The 18117-nt window shown below is 35.4% G+C and overlaps 1 protein-coding gene across 11 annotated transcripts in view; it reads right to left on the bottom strand.

Moving 5' to 3' along the window:
• Positions 1–4266: 4266 nt before the first annotated feature.
• LOC110049207 (rho guanine nucleotide exchange factor 7-like) overlaps positions 4267–18117 on the bottom strand; it is a 33603-nt gene continuing 19752 nt past the window's right edge. For 3 of the 11 annotated variants that reach the window (XM_089293077.1, XM_089293088.1, XM_089293086.1), the window contains 7 exons: positions 17535–17585; positions 16687–16734; positions 16203–16292; positions 9611–9637; positions 7731–7833; positions 7342–7396; positions 4267–6416 (listed from right to left, as the gene is read on the bottom strand). In XM_089293077.1, the coding sequence (XP_089149203.1) occupies positions 6288–6416; positions 7342–7396; positions 7731–7833; positions 9611–9637; positions 16203–16292; positions 16687–16734; positions 17535–17585 (503 nt within the window). In that variant the 3' untranslated portion in view covers positions 4267–6287. Of the gene's footprint in view, positions 6417–7341; positions 7397–7730; positions 7834–9610; positions 9638–13356; positions 13517–16202; positions 16293–16686; positions 16735–17534; positions 17586–17608; positions 17636–18117 lie in introns of all 11 variants that reach the window. The other 8 variants (XM_089293078.1, XM_089293080.1, XM_089293081.1 and 5 more) reach the window with 8 other exon arrangements.

Here is an 18117-nt window from a genome sequence, read left to right as displayed (position 1 = left end):
ACCTGACCATTAAATCAGTACTCTGTTGAGACCTGTCTTATAAGTAATTCTCTAGTTCAGACCGATGTTATAAGGCACTGTGAAGGGCTTTTGTTGACGGTCTTATCATTAATGATGAAAAAGTAGCTTCTCCCAATAAACACCTCCAATTCAAGGCTATAGTGGAAACACCATACCCTGTTTGAGATTAAAATAGCCAAAAATTGATACTCTATTTCTGACCAAAAACAATGGCCAAAAAAACTGCACCCTTTGGGGCAGCACCTCCCCTCCCAGTTTTTGTTGCTATAATTTCTCCAAATCATGTCTATTAATGAAAAAGAGAGAGAGAGAGAAATTAAATGTTGCAAAATGTAATAATAATTAGTGAGAGGCAGTTGGCGTGAAAGTACCGCTAAATGACCTACAGATGGATGGTCTCACAACAGGGTTTTTTATCTGGTGGAGGCAATTTTCTTAACATAAACACCACTGCAATGATGCAAGGTTGAGCTGTGGGAGTGAAACTCAGCTTCACATAAACCTTTGCCACACTGTCAATCCATCTGCCAACCAATTAATCAATCAGTCAGTCAATTATATATTTCCTTATTTGCACTCACTCATCCTCTTCACTCCTGTGAGGAGAGCATCAGGCTACATTTCCTTATTCACAGCCGCCACAAAAATTATGAAAGTGAAGAATGATCATCACAGTAAATTTTCCAATTTAAGCACTTGGAAAGAAGAAGCCTGAAAAAATTTAGGGCTTCAACGGGATTTTTCATCTACAACCGCAGTTCAAATATGAATTGTTTCATATATACTTCACAAAAATTATGTAGCCTACACCAAACTATACCTCGTAGCTCTTTCCAAGTTATGGTGAGAAGATTTCAAAACACACTTGGAGGGCTTTTGACATTTGTGCCAGATGCAGTCTTGTCACCAGTACGTTTCCAATGGTGCTGTACATAATTTTAGCCATGAACTCATGGTCTTTTCTTTTGAACAAAATATACAAATTTACTTTGACTCCTGAAATTATGTAGTTAATTATGTATGCATTGCGGACCTATTTATGTCATTTTATATGTTTAAAAAAATATACTAACAAGATCTCAAAGAATAACTTTAAATCAGTTCAGTTCAGTTTTTATTATTGCACACTATTTGCAGAAAAACAACTTAATGTAAGATGGTTTACAATGATATAGGAAAAATAAATACAGATAGAAATTAACTACAAGAAACAATATTTAATTGTGTACAGTGACCAAAGTAGCCAATGAGCTTTCGAGTTGGTCACTGTCATGTAGATATAAGTTGGCGTTGGCCGCATGCTAAGTTAATTTAAACATTAAAGACGATATTATTATCATAAAAGAAGAAAGAGATACACAAATGCAAGCTAAAATAAGGGAAAAACAATGTCCTGAATTTAGAGACTTCGGAGATGACCTCGCGAGCGAGGGGACTGGGGTGATATTAACTCCCAGTCTCTCGTCTTCCCCATTTTACTCGTCCCATTCGCGAATGACTTAGTCTCCTCCGCAGCCGTTTTTTGGGATGTCAAGCAACGCTCCCCCCGCTTTGGGGGGAGCGTTGCGTGACATCCCAAAAAACGGCTGCGGAGGAGACTACGAATGACTCAGCTCAGGCTCAACAGGCTATTGATTAGACGATAGTCTAGAGTCAAACAGGAGTGAACTTGTAACAGATTTTCCCCTTGATCCGAGGGATAAACAATTTATTTCGATTTATTCGCTATGCCAGGGTGACCAAGTTAATTTAATTTCGGTATTAAATCAGTCCACTCGGTCTTGGTTACTTTATTAAACTCCATACCTCCGTCTACACTACGCCCGAGGAATTCGAAAACGGAGCGTTATTTCTCCGGTTAGGCCTTCCCCCCATACTAATCCGTCACGAAAACGGAGTTTTTTGTAAACGCCCCTCAAACAGGAGGAATTTGAAACGCCGGCTTTGCGTTTTAGTACAGTGTGGACGGAAAATGTTTTGAAAACGAAGCTTTTCGAAAACGATGACGTTACGATCATTATAATATTCCCTTGTCCAAGATTTACCAGTGATTGTCGCGTTCTCAAATTCCTCCGGCGTGGTGTGGACGGGAAACATTTAATGCGTTCCCACATAGATTGTGAACAGGCCCCCGGTGAAACCTCCGTTTTTAACTGAATTCCTCCGATGTGGTGTGTGGGTAAAACATTTCGTGTATTTTCAGAGCGAAACCTCCGTTTTCAACTTCCTGCGGTGTACTGTGGACGGGGCTTTAAACACTAATAGCTGTTATTGCAGCCGAGTGTGCGGTCAAATATTCTTTAATTTCAAAACGTATACAAACGACGCGAAAGGGTGAAATTACAATGTAGAATCGCATAGCTCGGAGAATTCTCGCACCCGCCTGATTGGTTACCTGGGCGAGGTATTCAGCGTGGAATTGTGACTCTTGAAAGCGTGGCTTTGCGTGATATTGCACTGGAGCGACAACGAAACAACTTTCTTTATACCACCCTTTGCTCGACGTAGTTGAACATCAGTCAGTGCTTTCTTGAGATGGCGGTCTGAGATATCACTTTCGATGCGTGCTGTCTATTTCTTTCACTTTCAGTGCCGCGTCCGATGCGATAAAAGTATATATTATATCGACTATTATATCGTTTGTTTTTTATTTCTTTCTTTTACTTTTTTGATTTGTCACACAAACAAAAATAGAATTACAGTAAAGCTCTTGAAAGACAATAACATTATTATGTCTTTAAAGTAGTTTAAATCTTGTGTGAACAATTTGAAAATGAAGGTTTGCCAACCACGAGGTTGAAATAAAGTTTTCTGTTTCTAGCTGGATTTCTATTCGCTAGCTGACAGTCTTGACAGTTGATTCAACTAGAATGGCTTTTCTCGAGCGGGCGTTAATATTTCAACATTCACAAAGACGTAAATGAAATGGGGTTCTCTTTTATTCAAAAAGAAGGCTATGCGATTCAAGGAAAAAATTCATAATCAATATTCAGCACTGATTTTTTTGTAGCTCCATCAGAGCTACATGTAATGTAGCAAATATTGTAAACCAGGATTCCCATATTGAAAACCACTCTAAGCTACAGTCGAAACGCTCCGGTTGCGTCCACTTCCCGTAAGTGACCGACCTCTCCTCAGCGACCACTTTTCCAAAATACCAAGTTTCCCCGTCAAATCACTATATTTGGAACCTCTTGTAAGCGATCACCTCTCGAAATTGACCGCGACTACTTTTACAGCTACAAGTTTGAAATCTTATTTTGTTTTTAACCTCCCGTAAGCGACCACTTGACAGGTAATAGAACGGAAATTGAATAAGGTATTATAATATTATCGCATTCCTGGGTTGTACAAGAGACGGAAATTCTTAATGGGAATAACAGGAATTTTTTCTCAAAATTTACTCTCCACAAGTAACAACAGTTAAAAATTCAAAGAAAAAAAATGCACATATACTGTACCCTGTCAGTCTTAATGAGGCAAAAGTTTGACCCAATATGGTCTAAGTTCTCGTAAGCGACCAGGCTCGGCATTTGGGTGGTCGCTTACGGGAGGTTCGACTGTATCAAATAACTTTCCGTCATTTATTTTCTTGTCACGGCAAAACAAACAGTCTGGATCAACATTTACGTAAGTATCTTGTAGAGAAGGCAAATCCCTACATTGATTGTTCCTGTAGCATGCGTAGTTCTGAATGACTTCATTTTCCATATTTAGTTTTCAAAAGTTTTCAAATTTATTCCAATAGGCCACGTTCGACGTATCAGTATGCTAGCATGGCTCCGAGGCTTTCAGGACTAAATTGCAATATTTTTAAAATTTCTTTTGTCCCTCAATTCCCAAGAAACTTGGATACAAAGAAAACACCACAAAATATAGAAGTTTATTCTGAAAGCCTCGGAACCATGATAGAATATTATTATATCGAACGTGGTCTATTACGAGATGAAACCAGAGGTTAAAGATGTATCATTGAGAAGTTGTCAGCTGTTAGTTTTCAAAGAATGCACCCACTCGCTGATTGTAAGATTGTGTCCCTAATTCAAACAGTTATTTTCCCACTTTTCGAAAGCTTACCCCATAGTACAGCTACCTTACACAATTTTAAAATTGGGTTCCAGTTTGCTTTTAATAATTTGGGCAAGATCTCTCAGTTACATTTTAGATTAAGTCTTCCCAGGGTATACGCCCTAAAGAGATCTACCGAGCCCCACTTTCCCATACCAAAGATAACGACAAAATATGTGGAGTTATAAAACCGTTTATAAAACCCTGCACACAAAGAATACATTCAAAGTCTATTAATTTACAAAGTTTACATCTATTCTCTGGAAGGAAACGTCCGTTCTATTGTCAATGGTTCACTCATAGTTACGTTTTCTTGCCTTTGAATTTGGCCAAAAGGGAGGACTTTGATGAATCTGTAAAAAGATTAAAACACACAAAGCAACAACAGGTTTAATAATTACAACTTAGAACGACACTTCATGTACGTTAGAAAATCAGGACATTTTGTACAAGAAATAACCTTCAACTTAGTCTCAAGCTAACAAAAGTTTCAAATATTAACAAATACATTAATATAAAATCTAGTCTGCCCAGTTGATTAAATACCAAATAGGAAATGTTACATTGCAGTTTAGGGATTCAGAACATTGTTTTGGGAAAAATGTAACTTCTGGTTCTTCAAAGCTATTATCTAACGCTGTGCGAGATGCACAACTCTTTAAAAGTCAGAACAATTTCTGACACTTGTTTTAATAAAATAACGTATTTCGAAACTATTGTTATATAGTTTTTAACAGTAAAATCCGTTATTCTGTGGTCTTCAGTGTCTTATGTGAAATCGAACAAAGGAACCGTGTATGTTTCCTTCATATCGTGTTTATCAACACTGGTCTTTTGCTTATATCGACTGACTATAAAATGTATCCTGTTAAATTAAAACATGTATAACAACTCTGTAGTGATTTAGGTCCACCTGATACTGTCAAATTATTATTATTTTTTTCAAAACAGTCTGGTTCAAAGAAAAGCAATATATTATCTCAAAGTACTGTCCAAAGAAAAGCATCTTAACCAAATTTCTTTTGACGTTACAAAAATGTACTAATTAAGTACTAAATGAAATCTCCACATTTCTATTAAATTAATGGAAGTGTAGTTAAAACGGAAATTTGCTCAAGCAGAAGAAAAAAAAACCAACGGAAATAGCTAGGGTTGGATTATCAGCTATGTTGGGTTTTTGCTCCTTGCAGGCGATCATTGCGGAAACTATGACGTCACATTAGAAGATTCGGTAAGCGACAAAGAAATTGTGACAAGAGGAAGGCAACTGGCATTCTAACATCTAAAATGGCCGCCACACGTAAAAAAAAATTAAAATCCTTAATGGCTAGCTAATGGACCCTACTCATAAATCGCTGCCAATTCTAAAATAATTCTTTTGTAAGTATCAAAATTAGTCTTACTAGCCTCGTTTTTGAGTTGAAAATTCCAAAGAATTTTTAATTGGCGACCATTCATGAATAGGTTTGTTCCGTAAATGCTTTCTTCCCATTTGTGCAACAGATTTCCAGTTAAAACTATACTGTGTAAGCTTCATCGTGGCAAAATTACACAAATCTGACTACACACATTAAATGAGCAAAAAGTCATTAATATTAAATTAATAAATCTTAAATCCTCTCCTTCCTAATATTTAGTAAAGTAGATGCGAACAAAGTTTGACTGCCATAATATATTATCTTGTCTGAAAAGATACACATAACTATATTAATTGCCACAAAAACAACGTAGCAATTTACTTGATAACAAAATTTCTTACATCAGTTAAAAATAAAACGATAAGATTTAAAGAGCACTTTCAATAAATATGTCCTGTTAATATTAATCAACATAAGCTTCTGTCAAGTGTAATTAAATTGGTAACAGTAAACTGTCTTATGCAAGTCTGTTATGCACTGATAAGTTAAGTAATTACGTAATCAAGTTAAAAATCTCCTACAATTGGAGAAGGAAAGGATTTCTTAAAAAAAGTTTTAAAAGTTACGAATATTTCACTCATTAAAAAGGTTTGATTCATGATGTTTATAAGGAATAACTTTAAAATTTCTACTTATCAACTGGAAGATATATTATGAAAAGAAAAATAACAATTATGCAATTTTAGTTTAACGTGTAATTTTGAGTACATTTTGATTGCAGATTATTAAAATTTCTTTCAACAGTTAACAAAGTTAAAAAATTCTCAGCTATCATCTTTGCTAGCTTTTCTCCACGTCCTCCCATTTAAGATCTGGGATCACTCCCTTCAGCGAACAGCGAATGAACTTTTCCATCTTTTTTCTTGCATTCTGCTCTTCTTGCAAACTCTGCCGTAGGGATTCAGTTTCCTACGTGAAGAACAAGGTAATAATAACAATATCATAGTAAGGAAAAAGCATGCATGAAATACCTTCACGTTGATCCGCATTTTTTAGGCGATTTTATCTACTGCAGGCTGCTGCAATGTGCTCTATGAATATTGGTGTTATAAAATCATTCTTGAAGAGGTTGAGCAAACCTGTTTATTGTGTTTTCGACGAAAGGACTCTCTAAGAAATTATAGTTCACCACTAAATTTTCTCCAATCTCATTGGCTTAAATTGATCACGTGACACGATAGTGTTCATCCGCGGAGACACTATAAGCTCTTAGCGCCTGTACTCATCCGTGAACAGGTCTAAACAAGCAGGCTTAAAGAAAACAACCAACTTAAATTGTACTAAGTGGGTTTTCGTCTGCTTTTTTTTTTTTCAAATTCTACATTTGTCTTTCACGGCTTTCAACTAAAAAAGTTGAAAATAATTCACTATGATGTTTGAACTGGAGCACAGAAGAAAAATTTAGTGGTGAACAATAAAGACAACAGGGTATTTTTGTCCCGAAACTATCGGTCTGATAGTTGCCGCATGGGAAATTGATGTTTTAAAACTAGCATATTTGCCCTTGAAGCTTCACTTCTCAGGCAAATACTGAATTGTTTTAAGAACATCAATTTTCCGCAGGGCAACTGTCAGCCGATAGTTCCTCGACAGGAACACTCTATTGTTTAAATAGTACCCCTCTTCCAAAGAGAGGAGTCCAAATTTTGGACGTGCACCCACATGGCTTTTTTAAATGCCTCTGAATGGTAAAATCCGAGCAATAATCAAGCCATCAGACCACTCTCTTGCTTTTCCACCATTATAGGTGGAATGAAGGAAACGAATTGCTGAAGATGTCTGCTTTCTCTGGCTACGAAGGTACCATAGACTCAACCAAGGAAATTTAACTTACAAGTTGTAGTTCTTCCACTCTTCTTCTAAGACAGTTAAATTCACCAACAACATCCCTGAAATCAAGAAAAACCAAGGTGGAGACAATTACTACTTAAGAAATGAAAAGGGCCTGGGAAAGAATCATGAGTTACTGTAAGTAGTGTCCAATTTATATAGTATTTTTGAAAACTCTGGGATGGTTGTAAGCCAACCAAACAGTCCAAGCATTTTCTATGCTCATCACATGATTACTACCTGATAAAACAATTATGTTTAATTCTGTTATCGTACTGACTTTAAAACATTATCTGTGGAAACGTTGTGAACTCTTCCATATCTGTTTGAGTTTACACATTTGGGAGTAGAACACAATAGGACATAGTTTGAAACTATCACAAAATTGCTCACCTAGTTAGCTTTTTCTTTGATTTCTTTGATTTCAGCAGGTCACCTTTTAAACTGGATGCTGAGGATGTTCGATGGGCGGGTAGTTCTGGAAGGATTGGACTACCTGTGAAATGAATGGTGGGACAAGCATTCTCATGCACTGGTCTTAAGCATGCAAACAGGCAAGACAGCGAAAATTTAAATTTCAAAAAATTTAGATTTTAGAAAATTTAAATTTTAGAATAGATTAAATAACTGCTATACAGCTACATGCGTTTATGGCGTCTTTTAGAAGCCTTTTGTTGTACGACAAGTGTATGTCAGTTTACTGCAAAGTTTGAACTTAAACTCACTTATTTAAGTAGACTGATTTTTAGAACTTGAACTTGAACTAAACCTGGCGACGAAACTAACAATTTACTTGATGGCCTCAAAATATAACTTTATGATGTCATGTACCAAAAAAAACCAACATATTTATCACTTAATATTTTAATTATGTCACCGACACTGTAACAGGTCCTTGCTTTTCAGGGAAATATAGGAGTAGTTACTGCTTTACTCAGACGTAGTAACTATTTATGCTCAGTTATTCTTTACATGTTTAGAAATATTCTTAATAGGCAATTTAAATTATGTTTTAAAAATTATTGTTATAAAGTTATTTTTCTCGAGGATTCACTAACAAATTATATTGCAAAGCTGAAACAATAGGCCACATTCGATATATCAATAGTCTAACATGGCTTCTTAGGCTTTCAGGACAACCTGCTATATTTTGTGGTGTTTTCTACGTATCCAAGTCTCCTCTAATCTGGGATTGTGAGACAATAGAATCTTAAACAATTAGCAATTTTGACCCGAGAGATCCATGTTAGAATACTGATGTATCGAACGTGGCCCATTACTCCAATGAGGTAAGTTTGCTATTATCTATATTATAATTGTTCAAAATAGTTATTACTCAATAATTTAGCATTACAACAAGTTTCTCAGTAAACGTAATGAAATACTTGAATTCAAAAAACATATTACAGCAGATTATATTTATTGTTTAGACTGAGTCCTATTGCGACAAACACAAGTTCCACTAATGCATGTGTGTCAGTGTCAGTGAATATTACGCGTAAAGAGATTAACAACATGTTAGAGGAAAATTGATTAATTTGAAAGAATGTTTGCTATAAATATTTTCTACAATGTTCCTTTCAACATACGAAATGAATATTAAATTAAAAGTTAATTAATAGATAGTACAAACAATATTTGTCACATATTGTAAACATTGGTGATCAAATACCTAGTAGCTACAGACACAACCTTATATTTACTACATGACATAAATTATCTTTCCCACAAAGGGGCTTTTCAAAGACAATATTATGACAATCAATGACACTTTTGCTAATTTCCCATGACCCAGAATGTTTTGTAGGGATCTTTAATATCAAGACAACACGTAAGAGTAAACAAAATACCTTGTCCCACACAAACATCCCCCGTCCAAAAAAAAAAAAAAGAACTTCATGTTTTTGTGATAGTGCATTTATGCAACACAAGGAGAAAGGCACTTTCAAGCAACAATGATCAAAACAGAGCTTGAAGTTTTGAATTGCTTCGATTTTAAGTTGTTGATGATTACTTGAAACAACTCGTTTCATATCTTCAAAATCATCTTCTGAAATTTGATACTTCTGTAAATGGGTAAAAATTAAGAATCAGTTTCATGGGAAGGCAGGGAGGGATGTGTCTGATACACAATTATCATAAACCCCCAAACTCCCGGCTGATAATCCATCCGAACACCCCTCCCATTACATTGTTCACATAGCTCTAGCCCCTGGCGATAAGTCCTCCACCTTAACATAGGGAGAAAAAGAAAAAGAAATATTTTGTAATACCTGAAATTGCCTCTGTCCTTTGTTTGTCTATATTGTAAGTAAGGCAAATTAGAAAGACACTGAGTGATTATGTCTGCATTTGAAAAGCGTTTGTGGTAAAAAGTATTCAAACAATGCAAAGGAATTGAAAGACATGAGGATAATAACAGTCAGTGTTCACAACTCAATTGAAATGAAACTAGCTCACAACGTTGGCAGAAATGCGAGGCCAGATTGGCAGCTGGCTACCGATCAACTATCCCAAACAGATGTCCATTTGCATAGAAATAAAGAAGGAGTGGTTGTTCAGTATAACTGGATCTCTTTGTTATCCATTTTCACTCCTCACTCCTACAGATGTCCACTTTGCCTTCAAAAACATTGACTAACAGTTGAAAAATGGTTTCAGGTTCAAAATTAAACCAAACAAAACTTTAACATTTAGCTCTTTTCCTGCAAGGTAAAGAGGATGGTTTACATTGGCCGTTACTCAGTGGGTGAACTTAAAAATGGCAAAGGGTGGTGATGTAAAATGCATGTGTCAGACACTTTGCTTCCAGTACAGAACGTTTGTACACCTAAGAATCTCATTGATAAACGACCACACATTCAGCGGGCATCTGGAGAATGCATGCTATATGCAACCCGTCAAATTACAACAAGAACACTCTTAAGTAACCAAAAGAAACATACAACATGCAAGCTAACAGTGAGCCATTTTTTTATGACAGGCTGCAAAGCCTTACAGCTTTCATAAATAACAATAGACAACATGACTTGCATAGGCAACACTCCCGTGTGTAATCGTCACATAACCACTTCCACACCAATTTCTCCTAATTGACAATCACAAGACAAAGAAACCTGCTCTAAGTCGAAAATCCAAATTTATTGGGAGAATCATATTCCCATCTTTCAATCACATACAGTGCGATCGTCATTTATAATTTATATATAAGGTGCACATTCTGCTACGGTTGATTCTGAGTTGCATTCTAAGAATCAAGCAATCAATATTCAAATAATATGAAATAGTCAAATATCAAGTCTAATAAATTAATATTCAATAAATAAGTTCACCTGAAATGACTGTAATAACTGTTAAAATGAAAATATTCACGATGAAGTTTGATATGGATCTCACTTAGCACAACTTGGACTGCAGTGGAACTCTGTGTTATGCCAGACTCTCGCCAATACTTCTCATTTTTTCCGACTTAAACATAAGTCCAGTCACGTAACAAACAAAAATGTCGTTGAAACTGTAATAGTGAGCACCATGGAGGCAGAAACCTTTTTTAAAACAGACAGTTAACATGGTCTCAGACACCTCTCTTAAGACGACACTTTCTCATGGTCCCTAGGCTGCCTGCTTCCTGGAAGTTTGATCATATTGCTGCTATGTAATATGATGATTTACATCTCTGTCATGGCCATCTTTGGCCCATACAAATGTTCAGTCAGGACTTTGCACAAAATATGTCCCTGTGTAAAGGAACTACTTTCTCGCATGGTTCATCATTTGTAATTTGACAATCTCATCCCCATAGCCTGTACCCGTGTTCAAACACCTGATGCTCTGGACAAAATCAAAAACTGAAACCAGAAAATTTTGGTTTGGGTTTGGTTGTGCACATAGGGCCAAACTAATAAACTTAAAAATGGTTTTTGAACATGTGTAGAGCAAGTAACCACTGTGACTAACTATATTGGCTCGCCCAGAAGTATTGATTCTTGTTGATAACCGAAAGGATCGCAGCCTCTGGGAATGAGATTGTAATTCGTCTTAATCTTAGGATCTAATTTTATCCTTGTCCTATATGATTTAATATTACTCTTTTGGCGTTTTCCCCCCTTTAACTTATATTTCAAGTCAGCTTTGTACATCATATCAAATTGTTTATATGTTTTGACAAAGCTCCTCCTGAAATAACAGAGTTCCACTGCATCATTAAATATTTTTCCTATTGATATCATTACCTGAATGAGCAAAGATTGAGTTCTATATTATGTATGATAGCAATGTCATTAATAGTGATTATGACTCCTATTCTAGTCGATGTTCTGTTTTTGCTCACTTTTTGATGTAATGGTGTATATTCATGACTGCACTACACACTCTGACATATCATAAACATGTAGGTCATTAAAAAGTGTTTTAGAGTAAAGAAATCGTTACCAATGGGATCACAAACTATGGCCTACTACGTGCCACCTATTTTGTGCATAGATAAGTGATTTACATTACTGTTAAAAGTCAATTACAAACTAAGGTAACATACAAATATTTGTGTCTAAACGTTTTGCAACCCTAGTGCCATTAATCTGCCAGTTACCAATAATATTATGGTCAAAATGGCCAAATCATTCTGTTTGAAAATTCGAAAGTCCAAAGCAGTATTGAGTCATCGATTTGAAATGGTTTGAGTCAAATTATTCTATTATCATTTCAATTTTCAAAAAGTGAAAAAAGGAATCGACAATGCTATGCACTGATAAAATTAGTATTATTACTTAAAGAAACTGCTCGGCTACTTTAAACGTTAAGCCCTTGTGCCAATTTGTATCAGTTACTCTAACCATGTTTGATATTGCTTAGTTCCTGCTAGTTTCTCACAAATTGCTTATCACGTATTCCTGCAATGTACACTTTAATACAAATATCCTGTCATAAATCAAACACGTATTTCTTTACATGTTACTCCCTAGCTGTCATACTTCCTGTTACTCTTCTTGAAGACCTGCTTCCAAGATCGACTTAAAACAACGTTGTTGCTTAAAAGTAATATATGATGTATTCACTAATATGTATACTACAACTATCTACACCTTTCATTCATGTTTAATAAAAATTGTAAGTCTTTCTTCACCTTATAATCATAAATAGCATAGGACTTCCCTGCCTTATCTGTACTTCCTCTTCTTTCTATATACACTTACGATTTCACCTTTTGAAAACGAGGCCTGGTCAGTATTGCAGTCACAAAATGTATCAAAGTTAAAATTAAAAAAAAAGTTCACAACGTGATTTCCAAAATACAAAAAACAACTTACATGTAAACTACTGGTTTCAAAAATCAATATCTTAAGAATAATTTAAAAATGGACGAGTAACCAGGACGAAATTAATGCCTTTTAAACTCGGTTCTTGGACGACTACCTATAGATTTGTATTACAATTGTCCCGTCTTGGAGATTCGTTAGTAACACTGTATTTTTGAGTTAAAATCAATATAAAAGTGGTATCGTAGATTGTGGGAATAAACAAAAATATCTAAAAGTAACACAATAAGTAGTACTAACCTAACAACTATAGTGACGCTTGGGGGCTCTTTTTGATACGACTTAAACCCAAATTACCATATCGCTTTTCCTACCTCCCAAACAATACAAGAATATTATTGCAATAACAGTGCAACAAAACGTTCTTAATAGTTGCTTAATTCATTGAACATGTACGCATCATGTACCTTGGAGAAGTCAGATCATTCCAAAACAATGTGACCACCAAAAATCGTTTTTGCAATAACCACAGATGAACCTTCATCGCAAAATACAGACGTACATGCGATTGTTAAAATTTTTCTATATTGACAGTGAGTCAACCAAATTTATACCACTGAACTGCATGAATAGTGGTTCTAAAATAATAATACTCCTCCTAGACAAAACTAACTATAACACAGAGCATATCTTTGTATATGCCTAAAAAATTAATGTATTCAAATTCATTTAGAGGACGGTAACTTTAAAATTAATATGTGTACATTTTGCTCTTGCTTGCGAGTCCCGGGCAGCATCCATGAGCCAAGATCTTGGCGCCTCTAGGTCGACTGGAATGGTTACTACCATCATGTTCATCACCAGGGATGTCATTTGGAATGCATTCAGCAGGCCCATTTGGTTTGGGTTTATTTGCATCTTCTGCTAAGGTACACATAATGAAGGTATAATAAAGACTTAGAATATGATGCCAGAGTTGAAACTAAAGATATTTACATACAGGTAGTGTCTCAATTTGCAAAATATTGTAAAATGAATAGCACCAAACAAATCCTCTGTTCAGAAGCTTTTATTTAAATGGTCACATGGAAGGGCTTAAGCTGCACACACAAGGGTTACAACCACATAAATTAAGGCTTTGACAAAGTTAAGAAGCGTTTTAACACAAATTAGATTAGTGGACAGTAATCACAATTAAATTTGTGAAATAATTAAAACTCCGAAAGGGTTAGCGATTCAAATTATTACACAATTGATAGTTAATTTGCATACCAAAAAAAACTAAGCAGTGCAATTTACGAAGCAAATTGGATCTTAGTTTCAAGTGCAATATTACTGTACACGATGGCATTAATGCTTAACATACTTTTATCCTGGCAGAAGATAATTGAAATAATGTCTCATAAATCATATTCCAAGATTTGATGTTTGTTATACCTTCATTACATGTCCTACAAGAAATTAAATGCCACGTGGGCTTATCTATTTAACTATGCAACGCAGTAAAACCATATTTAACTTTTGATATCAGTACGGATGATGAGAAAGACTTCGGAGTACCAACAGCAACTAAAGTGGATCTAAATCAATGTATGCCTACACTTGCATAAAAGGGTTTAACAATGGTAGAAGTTTGAACATGTAACGATGTGACAGATTGTGTAGAACGTGATAAGTGCGTGAATGCTTGGCTGATTGACACTAACAATACAATTATTTCTGGCTAATGTTATAAAGGGTGGCTGTGGTTTCAAACAGGATTAAAACGTGATCCCAATATATGATTGGAAATCAGCCAGTTACAAAAAAAATTAAGATTAAGAACACGTAAGCATGACACATGCAGTGAAGTGCAACAACAAGGACATAGGTTGATGCATAAATGTGTTTTAATCAAATAATGCATTTTAATACACAATGACAAAAACCAAAACAGCTTGTGACAACAAAAAATTTAAATCAATTAACAGTGAGCTAGGTTACACAAAAAGAAAGAAACAGTAACTTTTGATTTAAAATAAATGCACTGTAAACATCTGGTTTTTAACATTCATATGGTATGCTGACTTTCATACAACACAGGCCTTCATTGTTATCATTGTTACATCAGAATAGGGCAATGATCAAAGTAAAATTTACAACGCTCTGGGTATTGATCACTCACCAAGGACTGAGACAATAACATTTCTTATTTGAAAAAAAAAAGGTTAAAAGAGTGGAAATAACAAAACTGGGTGCAACTAACCAATAAACTAACATAATCATATTCATTTTGAGGAACTTGCACAAAAGCTGTTGCAGGTCTGAATTTTGTTACTCTCATACTCAACGAACAATACAATTTGAAAATCACCCTCGTACATTTTTGAAATTGAAATAACTGGAAATCACAAACAATACACTTCTCTTCAGGTTAAATCGATATCAAAGACTACATTGCAAGTAAAGTTAAATACCTTCTGGCACTAATAGCAGTAACTATTCGTATTGACCCTCAAATTAAAGGACGTGCAATACTCATCTTCAAACATATTTAAACTAATTTTTCTATATTAATATAGTGCTTCACAAAAATGGTGTTCAAATGGTGTATAGATTTTACTGACATCAGAGCTCTTCTACATGTACTGTTGCATTGATGATTCTTCTGATGACTCAGGCCTGTTTATAAGGAGAGAGGTTTTCCCTGCAAACAGGGTTACCCTTCCCCTAGAGCCATTTTCTACTAAGCAGCTTTATGAAAAATCTCTCCTTGCTGACCAAATAACAAATTGGCCCTTCCCGCTGTACACAAGCTCTCGCCCAGGGCTGCTCAATGTGGGGATCGCCCCTCCCATAAGGGAATATTATTTCTCTCCACGTAAACAGGCCTAAACTGTGGATAAGAGGCCACCCACCCCACTCTCCTACACAGAAGTCACCTTCATTAAGATGTAAAGATAGAAAACTAATTCAATATCTTCAATAACTCAGTAAGCAGAGTATTGGTGAAAAGTGTGAAAACAAATTCAGTGCATCACTCACTGACCACCCAACTCTGACAGTTACTGCAAATTGTACTCTACATCTTTATACCACTACAGTGTGAAAACAAAATGTAACTACATGAAAGATTCAGCAGTGGCCATGATGCTTTACTACAACTGTATCAATTCATTAAACGAGTACACAACAAAAGACTCTGAGTTCATTTCACCCTGGACACATTTAATTTGAGCTGTAGGTGGGAAAAGCTAAATTTTGCTAGATTCAACATTTCGAAATCCATCATTTTGGTTCTTGCCTACTTGAGCACTTGAATGAAGACAGTACACACTCTACATATGATACAACATAATCTCAAGGACTGTTAAGGTGCATGTACAGTCTGTCTATGACAATGAAGCACAATATATCTGAAAGTAGTTCTGTATTGCGGGATTCAAGTACATGCACATGTAATGTACAAAGCAATCTTCACTGTCGGTGAAATGACTGAACTCAAAATATTTCGTCTTGAACTTACATTTACACCGTTCACTAAGTAAACCTTGAGTTACTCAGGCTTACGTAGGAGAGATCGCTTCTGGAGAAACAAAATCTGATTACAAGGATAGTACTTGACACTTACTGTTTAGCGTATGTCTTGCTCTCGCACTTGTACAGTAAGCTTCAACGACCCGAAGAATAAGCATATCTTCCTCTAATACACGACTACTTCCTGAAATGTTTAAACAAAGTTTCCATATAACTATTGGTTTTTATACCTAATCATGCCAGTTTTGGTATGCTTCAAGCCATGGGCCGTAGAAATAAATAAATACCATGGCAAGACCAAACAACCCTGACATGTTGCTGAATCATACCATTAGATATTTACGGTACCCAAATTCGGCCAAGTGACCATGATATCGTAGCAATACAGGGTCAGTATTGATTTCGCAGGATATTGGACAGTAGACATGGCTTCTGATTGGCTAATAGCGAATTTGGGTACAGTGAACAATATTATTGTTAAATTGCTTATGTTAACAGAGTCACAAAATTTTAGGCTTGATAAAAATGGAATTCAAACACACAGTACATATGAGGCAGCTTATTGTTTTGTCTCATACCTGAGCTACCACTGTGCTTGTCATCTTCAAGTTCACTCTTTGATCGACCTTAAAAAATACAAGAGTGCGTTTTGTAAGAAATCTCATAACCTTTCTACAATCACTTTATCCTATCTAAACACTTTAAGGAAGATGGCAGCTATTTTAAATTGTCATGCCAGATTGAAATTTAAATAATTATTAACTAAAGGGAGAACCTTTTTTATTACTTCCATCACTATTTAGAGACTCACTTACAAATAATTTTACAATGCACAGGAAATCCAAGGTATAAACAGCTTGTGTGATTGTTACAGGTTAGAATTACAGACTTCTAAGTTAAACATAAAATTACGCTTATTGCCTGAGCTGTGTCATTCCACACTAATTCTCACTTACTGCCCATCATGGAGGTGTGGGACATAGGGCGATGGGAGAGCAAATAAATTATTAACCCCCAACCACATTACAATGCATACCGCACTTTGAATTGTCTGTTGAAATTCTTATAGTACAGTTTACATTTAACTTGAAACTGGAATAGTTGCATGGCTCAAAAAAATTGGATGCCCATGTTTATTTACTTTTACCCATTCTCAGACACATAAAATGCAAATAAGCATAAATCAAACATGGATTCAATTTTGTCTGAGTCACGCCTAAAATTCAATACACCACGTAAATGGGTGTTAAAGAAAACTCCACTGCAAGTTATCAGTAACAGTTAAATTTAGTTAAAATTTTATTTCTTCTGTAGTGAGAATTTAAAGCTTTTATTTGTAACAGAGCAGAGCATTAACAGCAAGTTAAAAGATCGTTTACGGGCACATTTTAAGCATTGAAGAACTTTATTTTGAAAGATTACTTACAGTCTGAGGTGCAAGATTTGAAAGATGTAAGCGGATTAAGAGTAAGACAACCTAGAAGAGAAGTTATCAGTCACCTCTGAAACTTGGCCTTGAGATGGAAACTGGTTGAAGGGGAGGAGATAGGTTTTTCATGTTAGTTCAGACGTTTAATTGACAAGATTAACCCATAAACTTTACTTGTTTCTTCAACAGGAATTGCCTGAGGTTATAAATTATTTTGGTGGCATTTCAAGCAGCTCTATTATGCTGCAATGCTTCAGGTCTTAAGTAACAATGCCATGTTTACAATCTGTTTTAGTCTGAATAGATACAAGAACCAAGAAATTATTAAGTAACCTGTCTTTCATCTGTTCTGATTTAATCAGAACAAAACTCTTACTCAATGCCTGAAAATAGGCTGCAAAAATGCTCACAAAATCACAGTGACAACTTTTTTTCAGGTAGCAATTCCTGCTGAAAAAACAATTTAAAATCTAAACAATTACATTAGAGGTCAATGTTCATGAAAGCAGTTAAAGATCAACCTACATTGTAGTAGACAGTTTTATAATCTTATTTTCCTTGTTTTCATCAAAAACCTCTT

Source organism: Orbicella faveolata, unplaced genomic scaffold, assembly GCF_042242905.1.
Source record: "Orbicella faveolata isolate gen_17 unplaced genomic scaffold, um_ofav_v1 contig_25, whole genome shotgun sequence".
NCBI classification, from domain to species: domain Eukaryota; kingdom Metazoa; phylum Cnidaria; class Anthozoa; order Scleractinia; family Merulinidae; genus Orbicella; species Orbicella faveolata.
This window is presented reverse-complemented; position numbering and strand designations above follow the sequence as displayed.